Here is a 17,279-nt window from a genome sequence, read left to right on the forward strand (position 1 = left end):
CATAGTAGTGCACCCTTTAAGCTCACCTTAAAATAATATGAAATCTTTACAAATTACAGCACTGTAAAACCACAGACCAGCAATAAACTGTCAATTTATAATATTATGGATGTAAAAGTACAAGCCAGTAATGCATGTGAAGTAATATATTAGTGTAGCACACAATCTTATACAGCTAGTCAGCTAACTGTGTTCTGTAGCATCTGCGCTATGTTGCTAAAACTATCTTTTGAATCTAATGTAATTATTTCCCACATCCAAGTTCCAGGTTATAATATGAACATTAATATAATATTCTGAACATTAATCTCTTAATTTTACAATAAGTAGTTAAACTTACCCAAAATAAAAGCTTAAACTTCTAAAAAGTGCACATTTAAGGGGCTTCTCTTTTGGTGAAAGTTTTTAGACAGCTTTTAAAATGGCCGCCGGACAGTGTGAACACATATCTCAGTGTGCAATGATCTGATTGACTTGAAATTATAGGAGGTATATAGTAACAAACATATTAATTGGTTAAGACATCAAGTAGGATAATAAATTATTTTTTTCTTTTTATAATCTGATCTAAAAAATGGAAGTGATCTTAATAGGTACGTTTACCATAATTCATTTTTATTTCAACTGCAATTAACCAATTAAAATTCTGGTACATTCAAAGATGGTACATTCATTATTCATGCAATAGTCAAGTGTTCACATACCAGAATAATATCAGCATGCACAATAATGAAAAGTAACGTTGCACACATAAGGGCCTCCATACAGAAGAGTCTGATGTGGCAGGTGGAACTAGAACTGATTTCATGAACTGCTCTGAAACACAATTGAAAAACGATTATCATAAATAAATATAGCTTCACAATGCTCATTTTGGCTTCTGTCAGGCTGATATTTAGTATTTTCTGAATCATTTCAGTGTGCTTTTTTAAATTCTTTTTAAATTGTAAACGCGTCTCACGTCCGGGATCCACGACAAAGCCTATTTTATCAAAGCATTCTATAGTCTTTGATTTTACTACAAGAACAAACACTTCACACTTCACGCCCTCCCAACGCCTCCCCCCCCCCCTCGAAAGTCAAGTTCTGAACATTAATTGTATTTTCTCTATAGCGCCAGACCACAAAAGAAGTCATTCAATGTTACCTTCCCTATAGAGCAGGTCTATACCTTGTTCTTTTATTAAACAAACTAAATAGCCTTGTGTTATTTATCTTATTTACACGACGGCATTTCCGTCATTACGTTACATGGTCGCGCTCTCTGTATCGCGCGCACAGCGGAGTTCCGCCCCGGTTCGCACACAAACACACGCACACACGTAAGCGCACACAGAAGTGAGCACATTCCCACTCCTATTTGTAAATATTAAGCCGCAAAACGACTATTTAAATATGACTTCTGCGTGTCTCTGTGTTAATGTATGGCGCAGACGCACGGGTTTGTTCACTACTCATACAGAAGCCCGCGTGACGCTTGTGGCAATATTAACGTCTGTCGTCTCACTAAATGAGGACATAGATACATGAACAACATCTCCAGAACTGCTCTGAGAGTCACTTCATGAGCATTTGACCGTTTCATTTGAGAAAAACTATCCTCATATCATATGCACACAGAAAATAAAAGTTCGGTTTCACTTGAAGACATTGGGCAGAATGTAATAGACTACTACTACTAAAACTATTAAAAACTTAACTTTAAAGTTAACTTTAACTTAACTTTTAACTTTAAAGTGAAGTTTAAAGTCTTCAATGTTATTATCAATATTTATTTTCCAAAAAAATAAGATTTGTTTAATCTTTATTCATTAAAATATAAATTAAAGGAATGTTTTTATGTCGGAAAAACATAAAAACATTAACTAACGAATTGTTTTTACATTTGTTCGTGAATCAGATACTGCTTCTCGGTTTATTCAGAAGTCCTCTGAGAAATCTAATCCCGTCCGGATGTGTCTGAGATAAGTGAGATTCATCCTGTAATTGTTTGGTGATCCGATTCTCTGACCGCTCGCTCCACTTTCATCATGGATATAGAGGCCTTTCTGCCATATCAGACGAAACAATAACATGAGCCGATCACGAAAACTAATAGCAGAGTTAGGTAAGAATCTTGTATTGCAGTTTTCTCTATTGTTAATTTAATGTAAGTGATTTTAGTTGGCTCATTTTCCCAAACCATTAATTCAGTTCTCAAAACAAAGACACATTTCTCAAAAAGTTTAACAATGAGATTAGGCAGCAAAACTGATGACACCAATCAGAATCTCTGCATCCTAACAGAGGAGAGAGATGAACGAATAATATACATGGGTTTTATACTTACACATTCAGTATAATTACAGTACAGTACCAGTACATGATGGAAATTTCACTATTCTATATGTACAGTAAACCGTAGCACATGTTGTACACCTTAGATGTGTGACTGTCAAATTTTATCTGTAACCATCTTTTATGTGTACTGCATGTTTGCAGAACTGAGAAATGACTGCCTAAAGATATAGTCTTGTGTCAGGAGACCAAGAAACTGCTATAGTACTGTACACTGTAATGAAATTTGACCAAATGTGCAGAGGATGCTGAATTTACTTTTTTTAATTTTATTTTGTACTGTACTGTATTGTGGTGCATACCAAGTTCATATATTGATTCTTTGGTATTTGAACTTTTCTAGTGTTTTTCATCTACTGCAAGATTACTTTCCAGTAGTAAAATGAAAATTATCTGTTCCGAAAAGTTAATTGCTGAATTATTATTATTATTATCTGTAATTTAATTTATGTTGTATACTGTAATAGACATTGAGCTGCAAAAATAATTCCTGAATCCTAATAAGAGTTGTTTGTTAAGTGTTATTGATCTCATGAGTGTTCACTGGGCAGGAAAGTCATCTGTGTATTTGAATTGTAAGCATTTAAGAATACCTGTAATAACTAGATTAAAAAGTTTGAAAGACAATTTTATGCTGGCTTGTCTTAAAGTCTTGTTTAAGAAACATAAATAGTTTGGTCAGTTAGATGTTCTAGATGTTTGCTGAAGTGTTGCTAGTTGGTTGCTAGGATATTCTGGGTGGTTGCTAGGCTTTTGCTATGCAGTTGCTGGGGTGTTGCTAGATTATTGATAGTGTTCTGGGTGATTACAGACATCCCCATCTCTGGTAATAACAGAATGTCTTCTATAATTATACAAGCTCAGAAACATTTATAACCTCTTGAAGTTTTTCATATTGTGTATCGACTTGGTACCATGATGGATATTGAAATGATGTTATTTATTTTTCATTTTAAACAGTATAGATGACTTAATGGTAATGCAATATTTGTGAACATAACTGTGCACGTCAGACAATAAATCCCCAAAATCTATGCATGCTTGCTTTGGTGTTGCCACCCCTCATAGACACCATGCCACCCCTTTGCCACCCTAAATATTATTTTCTAGATCCGCCCCTGGTGAAATGGCCAGCAGAAGCTTGGTTCTGTGCTCAGTCACCCATTTGTGTGTTGTTTTTGAGGTTTGTGTTTGGATTATTGTACGGTTGGAAGATCCAAACATGGCCCATTATAAGATTTCTAACAGAGTCAGTCACTTATTGATTTTTTATATGTTGGTATTTGATAGAATCCATGATGCCATGTGTCTAAACAAGAGAGTCCAGGAACTCCAGCAGAAATATACCACAACATCAAAATTGTTTGACAATTTTTTTTTAAGGTTTTCTGACCCCGAGACTCAACTGTTTTCTACAATTCTCCAGCTGTGGTCCTTGGAGAGTCTTTAGCCACTCAAACTCTCCTTCTCACCATGCATTAAGACGATATAGACACACGTCCTCTTCCAGGCAGTTTCGTAACATTTTATGTTGATTGGAAATTCTTAATTATTGCCCTGATGGTGAAAATGGGAATTTTCACTGCTCTAGCTCTTTTCTTAAAGCCACTTCACTAATTTGTGAAGCTCAATTATATTTTGCTGCACATCAGAAATATATTCTTTGGTTTTTCTCATTGTGATGGATGATTAAGGGAATTTGGCCTTTGTTTTCCCTCCTATTTATATTTCTGTGAAACAGGAAGCCATGGCTGGATAATTTCATGTTCATAATCACCCTGGAGTGCTCGAAATTGTGAATATGAATGGGAATATACTTCAGAGATATTTTACTCATAAGAATTTCTAGGGGTGCCAATAATTGTGTCCAACATGTATTTGAGAAAAACATTTATTTCATAATGATATTTCCCCCCATTTTAACTTCTTATTATCCAATAAAAGGTTAGATTTTTATGATTTTTTAAAAATAAAAATCAAAAGGATTAACAATGCAGATTAATTTTCACAGCCTTCTTTGATCATATTTACCAAAGGTGCCATATTTTTGGCCATGACTGTATATATATATTGCACATATACAGGTGCATCTCAATAAATTAGAATGTCATGGAGAAGTTCATTTATTTCAGTAATTCAACTCAAATTGTGAGACTTGTGTATTAAATAAATTCAATGCACACAGACTGAAGTAGTTTAAGTCTTTGGTTCTTTTAATTGTGATGATTTTGGTTCACATTTAACAAAAACCCACCCACCATCTCAACAAATTAGAATACTTCATAAGACAACATTTTTAGTGAATTGTTGGCCTTCTGGAAAGTATGTTAATTTACTGTATATGTACTCAATACATGGTAGGGGCTCTTGTTGCTTTAATTACTGCCTCAATTCGGCGTGGCATGGAGGTGATCAGTTTGTGGCACTGCTGAGGTGGTATGGAAGCCCAGGTTTCTTTGACAGTGGCCTTCAGCTCATCTGCATTTTTTGGTCTCTTGTTTCTCATTTTCCTCTTGACAGTAATAGATTCTCTATGGGGTTCAGGTCTGGTGAGTTTGCTGGCCAGTCAAGCACACCAACACCATGGTCATTTAACCAACTTTTGGTGTTTTTGGCAGTGTGGGCAGGTGCCAAATCCTGTTGGAAAATGAAATCAGCATCTTTAAAAAGCCGGTCAGCAGAAGGAAGCATGAAGTGCTCCAAAATTTCTTGGTCAACGGGTGCAGTGACTTTGGTTTTCAAAAAACACAATGGACCAACACCAGCAGATGACATTGCACCCCAAATCATCACAGACTGTGGAAACTTAACACTGGACTTCAAGCAACTTGGGCTATGAGCTTCTCCACCCTTCCTCCAGACTCTAGAACCTTGGTTTCCAAATGAAATACAAAACTTGCTCTCATCTGAAAAGAGGACTTTGGACCACTGGGCAACAGTCCAGTTCTTCTCCTTAGCCCAGGTAAGATGCCTCTGACGTTGTCTGTGGTTCAGGAGTGGCTTAACAAGAGGAATACGACAAGTGTAGCCAAATTCCTTGACACGTCTGTGTGTGGTGCCTCTTGATGCCTTGACCCCAGCCTCAGTCCATTCCTTGTGAAGTTCACCCAAATTCTTGAATCGATTTTGCTTGACAATCCCCATAAGGCTGCGGTTCTCTCGGTTGGTTGTGCATCTTTTTCTTCCACACTTTTTCCTTCCACTCAACTTTCTGTTAACATGCTTGGATACAGCACTCTGTGAACAGCCAGCTTCTTTGGCAATGAATGTTTGTGGCTTACCCTCCTTGTGAAGGGTGTCAATGATTGTCTTCTGGACAACTGTCAGATCAGCAGTCTTCCCCATGATTGTGTAGCCTAGTGAACCAAACTGAGAGACCATTTTGAAGGCTCAGGAAACCTTTACAGGTGTTTTGAGTTGATTAGCTGATTGGCATGTCACCATATTCTAATTTGTTGAGATAGTGATTTGGATTTGGATTTTTGTTAAATGTGAGCCAAAATCATCACAATTAAAAGAACCAAAGATTTAAACTACTTCAGTCTGTGTGCACTGAATTTATTTAATACACGAGTTTCACAATTTGAGTTGAATCACTGAAATAAATGAACTTTTCCACGACATTCTAATTTATTGAGATGCACCTGTATATACTATATATATAAAATAATTTTGACTGGCTTTTTAGAAACAGATGGTGTAGTTACAACATATACCAGCAGGGGTTAACGGGGTCATACAAACCAGTCAAACCTTGACCCCTTGTATTCTGGAGAAAATCAGCCAGGTCATCATTCATGAAACCTGAGCAGAATGAGTCTTTATGTAAATGGTTCGTAATTCTTGTGTTAATGGCCTTTTTACCCATTACTGTGGTGGCCGAGAGAGCTCAACGCGCTGCAAATAGAAAAAACACCTGCAAATTAAGAAAACAACTTCATCAATTTGACAACACACGCGCTGCAAATGCTCACAACACAACCAAACAAAGAAGCACACTGCAAATACTCACAGCACAACCAAACAAAGAAATGTGCTGCAAATAAAATTCTTCTTTTGGTTGTGTTGTGAGCATTTACAGCGCGTTTCTTTATTTGTTTGCATCGTGAGCATTTGCACCACCTGCTGTCAAACTGATGAAGATGTTTTCTTGATTTGCTGGTGCTTTTTCTATTTACATGTTTTTTCTGAAGTTGCAGCGTGTTGAGATCTCTCGGCCAACGTACATTAAAGTTCATTATGATCTCATAATTTCCATGTTTCAATGGTTTCCATTTATCAGAGTCACACGTTATCAGCTGATCAGAGCTTCCCCAATTATCCATTGGCGTATCCAGGGTAACCCTCTGTCAAATATATGGAGGATGTTTTTTTTTGTATACCAGCATCCCCCATCCCTTTGACAGGCATTGTAAAATAACAGAAAAACAGCATATAAGTTTGATCAAGATACACTAGAATATCATTGTGATACAACTAAGAAACCTGATTGAATACAAATGATGCAATCGGTTGTGCAGTAACAACAATATTACTTCACATCACAATCATCTGCCTCACTGGTTTAGCACTCACATACCTTTTGTCTACTCGCAGTGTTGCATATTAGACAAGTCTGCCTGACAATAACCAAGATCTTATTTTCTTTCTCTTATTTCATCTTATCCTGCTGTCTCAGAAAATCAACATGCTGCCTCCCAGCCAAGTTCTACACACACACACACACACACACACAAACCACACGTTCTCCTTCAGTGAGTGAAATGTACACAGTATTACCATCTGGACAACAAAGAATCCTTATACAAGGCGAGGCTGGACACCATCTCTCTCTTACAAAATATGCATAGCACGTCATTGACTTTTATCAGTTTTTAGAATTCACTTTGATTGGCTGAGCTGTTGTCAAGTAAAAGAAAATACTAATAATCTGACAGATCAAATGTATTTGCTATTACTCTACTGACTAAGACATCTATGCCAAATAAATCAAGGGCAGCTGGTTTGCTTAAAATCTCTCTCGCTCACTGTCTCTGCGTTTCTGTTTATCTCTGCCTTTGTCTCTCTCTCCAAGTGAGAGTCAAAACCAACAAAGCTTTATTGACATGATTTTAATCATTACGGTATTGCTAAGGCATTCAAGTACTTACATAGTAGAGGAGTATAAAATAAAATGGGTTAAAGTACATCACAATAAACAAATTAATGTGCTCATGACGCATACTGTATGTTGAGAAGTCGTATATGTGCTAAACACTCAGATGGAGACACATACATATACACCTTCAGAGCAATGAAAATGACCTCAAGCATGATTCTTGCTGCCTGCCACTAGACAAACATGAGTCATGCTCAGAAAGTTCTTCCAGTAACCCCTCAAGAATTACTTTAACACACAAACACTCGCACACAGATGGCAATGTAAAAATGAAGTTAAATGGTGGTTGATGTCAACAACAAAATATATAGAAAGTGCCCCTCCCCTTTAGATGCTGATAATCTTATTTATTTTGTTATGTTACTGTAGGCTAACTATGAAAGATTATGTGGTTGGTTGCACAGTATTTGCATTTAGCATCCCTTTTTTCCTGCAATCTGTGACCCAATCAGAACAGACATGCCAGCCATTTTTGGGTTCTGATCCATTAGAGAACATCTGCTCTATTTGGCTATTAGTCTTTTGTGAATCCTTATAAGTCTTGTGCTGGGGCATGTGTTGATAGTTATTGTAATGTACGCACACACACACACACACATTTGTTTCACACTTACCGAATCAGTGTCTGCCTGCTGTTATAAACTTGTGTGATGGCTTGAGGTTTGGCTCCCTGAGTAAATTCTTTAGAATAGAGTGTAGTCTATGACACAATAGCTATAGCCTAGATAAAGAAATTAATTCCTTAAAGAAAAAACAGTGTCTTATCAATAATTAGGCTATATTGTTCTCACCGGGAAAAATGTTCACTACCAGTAAAATGACGTTCATGTGAGAGAGTCGCCGCCCCACAAAAATTCATGTCTTTTCTTCCATTCTTCTGGGTAGACATTAGGACCGCGCAGACTCAACGGCTGGAGCGATATATTACTCCAGTATACGTGCCCTAAACAACGGGGAACGGGGGATCGAGCCGGAGATTATCCAGCCGACGACTTTTTGCACTTCTGATCTAACGGAACCGGTGTGAATGGAGTTTACGAATCCCTTCTTCAACACTAAGCACATTTTATCCACTTAAATCATACGTTTTCTGGCCGCAGAAAGTGTGTGGCTCACTTTTTTGCTTTTCCCGTGGAGGAGGACCCACTGTTGATCTTATATACCACTCTCTCTTTGTGCGCCCTCCCGGTTCTCCATTCGCCAGACGCGGAGCAGAGCCGCATCACCATCATTATCAGCGCTCGCGCTGCCTCTGTGTCTCTGCGCCTGCAGTCAGGACCCGTGTGCCCTGCTATCCCACCACCATGAATTCGGATATTAACATGTACTTGGGGCGAGAGAAATCGGGGATCATGCGAAAGAGAGCGCTGTTACTCAGGAAAGGCTGCAGTTTCGAAATAACGAGGTGAGTTGATATAAGGGGAAGGGGTTCCTTGTGGGGAGTGGGCATTTTCAGAACACCGCATCATCCGGTTACCGGATGGTTGGGCTGTAAATTAGCACAGCAGTGTGTAGGGCATCTGAGATAGACATGTTTTACTCAAATGTGTGGGTTTGGACGAGATTTCAGGGGGATTTGGCATGGACCAGCAGCATATTAAAGGGTCTTAAGGCTGTCGCTAGGGATCTCAGAGTCAACATAGCTTTATTGGCACGATTGTCAGCATATATTGCCAGAGCATATACAGCACTCAAAGTATTGAAATAGGCAGAACATAGAATGGAAAAGAAAATACACAATGCAGATAATACAGAAAATAAACAATGTATATAAGGGAATCTAAAGCGAGTCCTGGTCCATTAAGCACTGAGACATCAGCCTCCAACAGCAATAACTCATTTTTTCCATCGGGATTCCCTGTGAACAGTTGAGAGGGGATCCGGGGTTTTCTGCCAAACAGGAGGTGTACTCAGACAGCTTTGTGTTATAATTGAGAATGGTTCCTTCCTATAAATGCGTACCTCGAGTGTTCTCATATTTGCAAGAGGATTATGTTTTCAGTGACCCATTTCTCTCAGTGAAAGTGAAAGGATATAATGATAGCAGTGTTAAAGCTCATGCTTAGTAATGGTAGTGCATCAGTGTCAACACAAACACCGGTGGTTTTGTACATGAGCTGTAGTGTGTCTGTGTGTGTCAGAATAGAGAGATATATAGAAAGAGAGGGAGCAAGATAGAGGTCACACCCCATTTTGGCCTATCGCCTGTTTTGGGACCATCATGGTGTAGACTGCAGTGTTATGCTGAGACAATACTTTATGTACAATACAGTATGTAAGCATATTTCCACTGAACCTTTGGTAATTTTGAAATGAGACGCCCTGAATGTACAGTAGTGGTGGAGATTTTTCAGAGAACCTTTCTGCAGGTTATTTAACTATACCAGTAGATGGCAACAAGTGCATGAATTTACGAGTAAATCGTTGAATCATTCAATCCAAACAGATAACTTCATGTCAATGATTCAATCGGGAACAAAACAAGTGACTGCCTTTTGAATCAACACGCTCTCACTAGCGTCAGTTTAGTGTCATTTTTCGACTTGCAGGGTCCTCTGTTGTTTTTAGTTGTTTGTCTTAGTTTAATGGTTTGCATGCATTTAGAAATAATTTTATATAAATTTATATACTTTCATTGGAGCACCTAACCCCACCCCTACCCTAAACCTACCCACTTCTGAACAATATAAAACATGTAACAGGCAAATAGAAGTGCAGTCACAGGTATTTATTGCAAAAACTGACCATAAACAAGCAGTATAAAAGCATTACAAACAAGTCGTGTTGCATTCCAAGTCTTCTGAGGCCATACGAAGTCTTTATGCGAGCTTTAATATGTGACGAGTTGGGAGTGAGAATGTATTGTTTGAATAAGTCATTGAATCATTTACTCACCTGAGTTGTTTAACAACACTGATTCATTCATGAACTAAACAAGTGACTGGCTGCATCTGAATATGCATACTTCAATACTATATTGATGACCTACTACGTCCATTCTGAATTACGCCACGAGAGAGGATTTGTTAGGATTTGTATGTATATAAGTTGACGCCGAGAGGTTACATGACAATGACAACATGACGAATGTAGTACATCCAGATTACATTCATACTAAACACATTCATACTATTTAGAACACACTTTTTTAACAGTTACAAAGTACTTATTCAAACGTAATTACTCAGAGGGTATGTGATTTCAGACAGAGCCACTAAAAATGATCTCATTATTAACTTGAACCATTACCGCATAAAAGCTGTTGGTCTGAATATCACCACAGCTGTGATTATTTGAAGCACTCACCGGTAATTATACAGAAACATGAAGTCTGTGTGACCAAAAATGGCTTAATATCTTTGATGGGCTCCATGAAATATACCTTATTTCAATAAAAGTTCCACAAATCCCTTCCCATATAAACCACAAATTACACACTTACCAAACAAGCAACAAATTACTCCTGCGGACAGACTTATTGTGCTCAGACAAGGACATCGATGAGGAGGAGAATGCATCAGCCTCTAACAATCTGTAGGCGAGAGGCCCACAGCTTTCATTTCATTCCTCCGTAACGTTTTATCATGAAGACATTTCTCTCAAGTGGCAGAGGATAACTTGATCATTCAGTTGTTTTGCAGGCCACACACACAAACACACATGCACAGTATTGTACGTCTATTTACATAGAAGGTCTGGTGAAATGCTGTGAAATTGTCGAAGGCTGTCCATTATAGAGTTCTAGTGGTGTGTCTGTAACAGCTGTTCTATTTTGCTCATTTGCTCATTCATTTTCCTTCTGTAGTGAACTCTCTTCTCTAATTACAAAGTCCTCCTTTCTCTCTCTCTTATTTCTAAGGTCCTCTCCCTGCTCTTTCATACACCATTTATTTTGCTCTCTCTTATCTACTTTCTTTTGCAGCCTTTCTGTCAGGAATCAGTTGTAAACACCTCTAAAAGGTACTTTAATTTCCTTCACATTATAAATCACTCAACACACAAAGATACCTGTTGTTTATTTTTGTCTTTTTCAGTCCTTCAAAAAAGACTAGTTAAACAAAATATAATAAAAAAAATAAGTGTTGGAAAATCAATGATGGTATCAACGCCAGACTCTCACTTACTATTACTAAATAATAATGAAATATATTTAATAACAACAGATAATGAATAATACTATAATAGATCCCAATAATGCAATCATACAGAGAGTATAGCAGAGCGTTTTATATCCATTTTTTGCTTTTAACTAGAGGAAATGAGCATGAATGTATTCTTGTGGTTTTGACAGTTGGTTTTGTGTTACCTGCTTCCTTTGTATCATCGCCATGAAAAGGTAGCAATAATAGTGGACTGCCCACATTCTCCACAGGAAAATACTACAAAGGATCACTGTTAAAAAAGTTAAACACAAACCTACACAGGCACAAATACACCTTCTATGTAACTTTAACAAAATAAATAAATAAATATAATTAATAATGTATTATATTATATTAATGGTAACATTAAACAATTTATAAGATGAATAATAATTTTAATATTGTTTAATAGTCATTTCTTTATAAATAAAGTTTATTTAATTTTTAATTTAGAAATACAGTGCATTTATAAATAATTGTGTTTGTGTGTGTGGAGCTTTGTGTTTAACTTGTGTGTTGGTGTATAACTTCTAAAATTCTGAAAAAATTCAAAGAATAATCATATAATAAATTAAAGATTTATGCAAAATTTATGCCTTGATTTTATGAATTTTATTCATTGCTAAGCAATCTAATTCTGAATCAAAAATTTTTTTCTAAACAAGTAATCAAACACAAGCCTGCCTCTGCCCTGCATACTGTAGTTTTTCTGACAGCGAGAATGATGAACTTAGAAATGAGAGTGAGAAAGTTCATGACACCATATAGAGTGTTAGGGTGGAGATGACACTCCGTGACTCATACTGAGTTCATAAGTGTATTTACGAGTGTGAATGTGTTTATACTGAGCAACTGAACACAGACTCATCCAGTTACCTGAGCATGTGCCTGTACCTATACTGTAGTATCTCACGAATCTCATTTGAATCATTTGGACTGTGCCTACGAAGAGACTATTAGAGAGAAGAATGAACCGTTTTTGCTATTTTCAGCCATCTTTCTCTTCTTCTTTCCCTTTCTCTCTTTGGCTTGTGTGCAGTTAACCCTGCAGTTTGTACCAATCTGATAATACTAGCACTACAGCTAACACTAATCACTCTCAGCTGTGCGGTCTGCATGTGCACGAGCACAACCTCTTCATTTGCAGAGAAAAATAGACAGAAATCAAGCGGAGGAATAAAAGAAAGAGTTCCGCTCTGATTACAGCCCTATGTAAACTTTCATTCCGCGCCCACATATGCTTCCATTTAAGGTTTAAAGACGCATACCTACACATCAGTGTTTTTCACTCCAGGAAGCCTCACTAGGAAAGTCTCTCTTCCCGTTATAGCAACCCTGGAATGCACCCAGTATAGGATGGATGGAGCTTTTTGGAGTTTAGCCTTTGGCCAGACCACTGTTTAAAATACTGGTGGTTTCTTCCCACCACAAGGGCATTCACACTGGGTGTGTGTAGCGTAAATTTGGTGGTGTGGGTTGCTTAGATTTGTGTTAGGATATGGCGAGGGATCTTTGAATTGGTTAAGTTTTTCTAAAAAAAAAAAAAAAAAAAGAGTAAAAGGTATAAAAAGTGTAGTTACTGGATGACTGGGGCAAAATGGTATACGTGTCATTCTGACATGGTGTTATATGTAAGTAGGCCTATTTCATTTGACTGAACAGAGATGCACATGAAATATTTTTCACACATGTAAAGAGAATGGCCCTTTCTGTTATTATATTAATATATTATTTAACAAAAAAACTGATGTTTGTCTATGTGTTAACTGTAATGTAATTGCTGTTTTCTAATATTTCAATGCTAATATCTTATAGCGAGGCCAGGGTACAGGGTACTGACTGAGTTTGCATCCAACCCTGATCAAACACACCTGAACCAGATTATCAAGGTTATGGGGTACATTAAAAATACAGACAGGTGTGTTACAGCAGGACGGGAACTGAACTCTGCATGAAAGTAGACCTGCTTGAGCTTTTCTGAGCTAGACTTTATTATGTTTTTCCAGCTTGCCCCACCTGGTGGTTAGTGACTACCAGTTGTAAGAGTTTATAAGTAATATAGCAAGGTATTGATATTATAGCTACAAATAATTCATATAGTCACATGATCTTTTAAAAATATTAAGATATATAGTTTTAAAGCTCTAATAATGGAGTAATTCAGTATTTGCAATTTTAGACACGGAATATACAAGTTTTTATTTTTGTTGGAAAAACTGGATTTATTGTACATAATTATTTAACCATTAAGCAAAAAGTGACTGAGTGTGATGGGCATTATTAGATTGGCTTTTTATTTTGTATTTTTGTTTCACTAGGGTGTACAAGACTATTCCTTTTTAATGTATTGGATGGTCAGTCACAATACATCTGAGCTTGCTGCTGTTGGATCAGTTATTTCCTTGACTGCTTTTTTAATGCAACTAATTATAAGACATTTGTAGATCAAGGTGAACTACCAACTACATCTGGTTCTGCAGTAGACAAGAGTAACCACTAGAGGACACTGCGGTTAAATAATTGAAACACATTGGACTAAGATGAAGGAACCAGGTAACAAATTTTAGCCATACTCTCAGACTTGTCTGCAAGCTGTTGATACAAACCATTTCAACAAATACAAGGTGTCTTTTGGTTTGCCCAAAGAGTTATAAATGAAAGTAAATGATGTGATGTTTAGCTGCCATGGGTGTCACAGTACCACATACAGTATGACACCCATTGAGGCACAATACAAATAGTAGGAAGTTTTGCTGTTGAGCTGCCAATCGATTCAGCCTGTAGTATTCCCCAAATGGCATGGCGCATAGGTTTAATATGGTTAGCATTACATTTTGCTCATCCAACTGCATTCTTATTCTTACATTCTACATGTATAAAGAAACAGAAATGAGAGACTTGGTAATCACACATTTGGTAATCACACTGATCATCAGAATGCATTAGTAACATGTATGTATGAATTTATTTACGAATGCTTTGGTGCAATCTTCTTTCCTTATGGAGAGTTTAGCCCTAACCTCTGCCCTCAGTCTGATCTGCTTTAAAATGCCAGCAGTTCACCGACTGGACTCTGAAAATGTCGCCCTGTCCAACACACACCATGAGGAATGACCCCACTCTTTATCATAATAAAAGGACTTAACCTTTGTGCCATAGCTGGCCAGAGTCAGATGTGTGTAGTTAGATGCGTGTGCACATTTGTGTCAGAATCGTGATTTGTCAGATCATCTTCATCCAAGTTTAAATGGGCAAAGGTCGATGTCCTGTACGGTCACAATTGCTCTTTTCTTGTCCTCGTTTTTTTTTTTTTTACAGATCTGACAGGCCAAATCTTTGTTCTGTATTCATTGTTTAAATTCTGTTTCACTGGAAGTCATAATGGCAACTGTCTCAAACTCTCACGAGTTTTAATACAACTTTAACACATTATTTTAAATAACTTTACAGTGTAAGTTAGCCTATTGTGTTTAACCTCAAATTTACAGATATCATCCTTATTGATACAGTACTTCAAAATGTTGGCACACATCAAATACTCTAAAGACAAATGTATGCCAAAAATTATATAATCATGATATAAGCATATTATCCTAACTACATTTGAATTCTAGCTTTGCATTTGCATTGTTTTCTGCAAAATAGATGCATTGTTCTTTGTACAAATAGAAAATGTCAACACAAGTAATGATATATTATTATAAAAATCAGTCTATAAGCAAATCCATTTTAAGCTGAATAGTCAGTATTTTTGTTATTGCTGATGCCATTATTCCTGCTTTTTTTCACCCCAAAATAAAAATCATTTAACCAGTTTCTATATGCAAGCCAGAATCTAGCAAATGTTTGGAATACTCAATACGGAATGGAACGAAAGTGTTTTTGTTGATGGTGCAAAATGCTGATCTTGTATAGCATGATGTCAGTGATGAAGGCTGATCTATGTGGGAAAAGATCATGCTGTGCTTAAGTCTGTACTTGGCAAGCAAACACACAATATGTTCATGTGATTTTGAGCCCACTCGATCTTTGCTCTCCAAGGTATGTGTGAGTGAGAGCAGAGGATCGGTGGTGTGGTCTGGTGTGGTGTGGCATTACAGGATTTCCTATCAACACATTTCTAGTACTCAGGTACACAGACAACAACAAATACTCCAATAAACTGCACAGCTCGCATAGCAATATTCTGCCAGACAGTTATTCTATCGGCCTACACTTATTTATGAAGAAAATCTTCTGATGGTCCACAACATGCATGACGGGAATGGTGAAAGGGTTTCAGTCGACTCGAGAGGATCCTGTTGATGAGCATTGAGGATTTTACTATTTTTTCTCTCTCTCTCTCTCTCTCTGTTGTAATGAGGACTGACATCTTTACCTTTGCAAGGATTTCAACTTTGGCATTTTGAGCTTTTTTTCTGCAAGTGTCAGAAGAAGTCAGGGACTCGCCCATGATCTGCTTAAGGTATCAGAACACTGATAGGTAAGTTTTAATTGGGGTAATAATATCTACCTATAGTTTGTATGAACATTATTTAAATTGCTAACAGCCAAGCACACAAAAAAATGCATTTAATTTGCTGATTGTGTTCATTTTAAGATTGGATGATCCCATTCAATGTTTTTTTTTTTCTTTTACTTTGGCTAAACAGAAGTGATCTAATGTTTGCATGTTACCAGCATTTGTTCAAATCAGACGTCATAGCTGTGGAACATTTTTCCCTTTGCTATCAATAAATTAACATTTAAATTCTAAAAGGATGGTTTTATCACTTAAAACTATGAAAAGCATGACTTCCAATTTATATGGGGCCATTTAAAGGTTTTAATTAAGTACTTTATCTAAAGTTGAATAATGAGAATAATGCGTTTGCATGTTGGTGTTTGTGCATGTAAATTAGTACTGTCAAATGATTAGTCACGATTAATCGCATTCAAAATAAACGTTTTTATTTACATAATATATCTGTGTGTACTGTGTATATTTATTATGTATATATAAATACACACACATACAGTATATATTTTGAAAATATTTACATGTATATATTTATATTATATATAAATATATTTAATATATAAATGTAACATTTTTCTTAAATATATTCATGCACTGATGTGTATTTATACATCATAAATATACACAGTACACACACGTATACTATGTAAGCAAAAACTTTTATTTTGGATGCAATTAATCACGATTAATCGTTTGAAAGTACAAATGTAAATACAGGTGCATCTCAATAAATTAGAATGTCGTGGAAAAGTTCATTTATTTCAGTAATTCAACTAAAATTATGAAACTTGTGTATTAAATAAATTCAATGCACACAGACTGAAGTAGTTTAAGTCTTTGGTTCTTTTAATTGTGATGATTTTGGTTCACATTTAACAAAAACCCACCAATTCACTATCTCAACAAATTAGATTACTTCATAAGACAACATTTTTAGTGAATTGTTAGCCTTCTGGAAAGTATGTTCATTTACTGTATATGTACTCAATACATGGTAGGGGTTCTTTTTGCTTTAATTACTGCCTCAATTCAGCGTGGCATGGAGGTGATCAGTTTGTGGCACTGCTGAGGTGGTATGGAAGCCCAGGTTTCTTTGACAGTGGCCTTCAGCTCATCTGCATTT

The 17,279-nt window shown here is 36.6% G+C and overlaps 1 protein-coding gene across 8 annotated transcripts in view; it reads left to right on the forward strand.

Moving 5' to 3' along the window:
* The first annotated feature begins 8,399 nt into the window (after positions 1–8,399).
* garnl3 (GTPase activating Rap/RanGAP domain like 3) overlaps positions 8,400–17,279 on the forward strand; it is an 81,195-nt gene continuing 72,315 nt past the window's right edge. For 4 of the 8 annotated variants that reach the window (XR_009271292.1, XR_009271293.1, XR_009271294.1 and 1 more), the window contains exon 1: positions 8,404–8,900. Coding sequence is in view for 4 of the 8 variants with exons in the window: in XM_058775496.1 (XP_058631479.1) it covers positions 8,800–8,900 (101 nt within the window). In the remaining 4 variants the exon portion in view is untranslated. Of the gene's footprint in view, positions 8,901–15,700; positions 16,121–17,279 lie in introns of those variants that run through there. The other 4 variants (XR_009271295.1, XM_058775501.1, XM_058775497.1 and 1 more) reach the window with 3 other exon arrangements.

Source organism: Onychostoma macrolepis, chromosome 05, assembly GCF_012432095.1.
Source record: "Onychostoma macrolepis isolate SWU-2019 chromosome 05, ASM1243209v1, whole genome shotgun sequence".
NCBI lineage: Eukaryota > Metazoa > Chordata > Actinopteri > Cypriniformes > Cyprinidae > Onychostoma > Onychostoma macrolepis.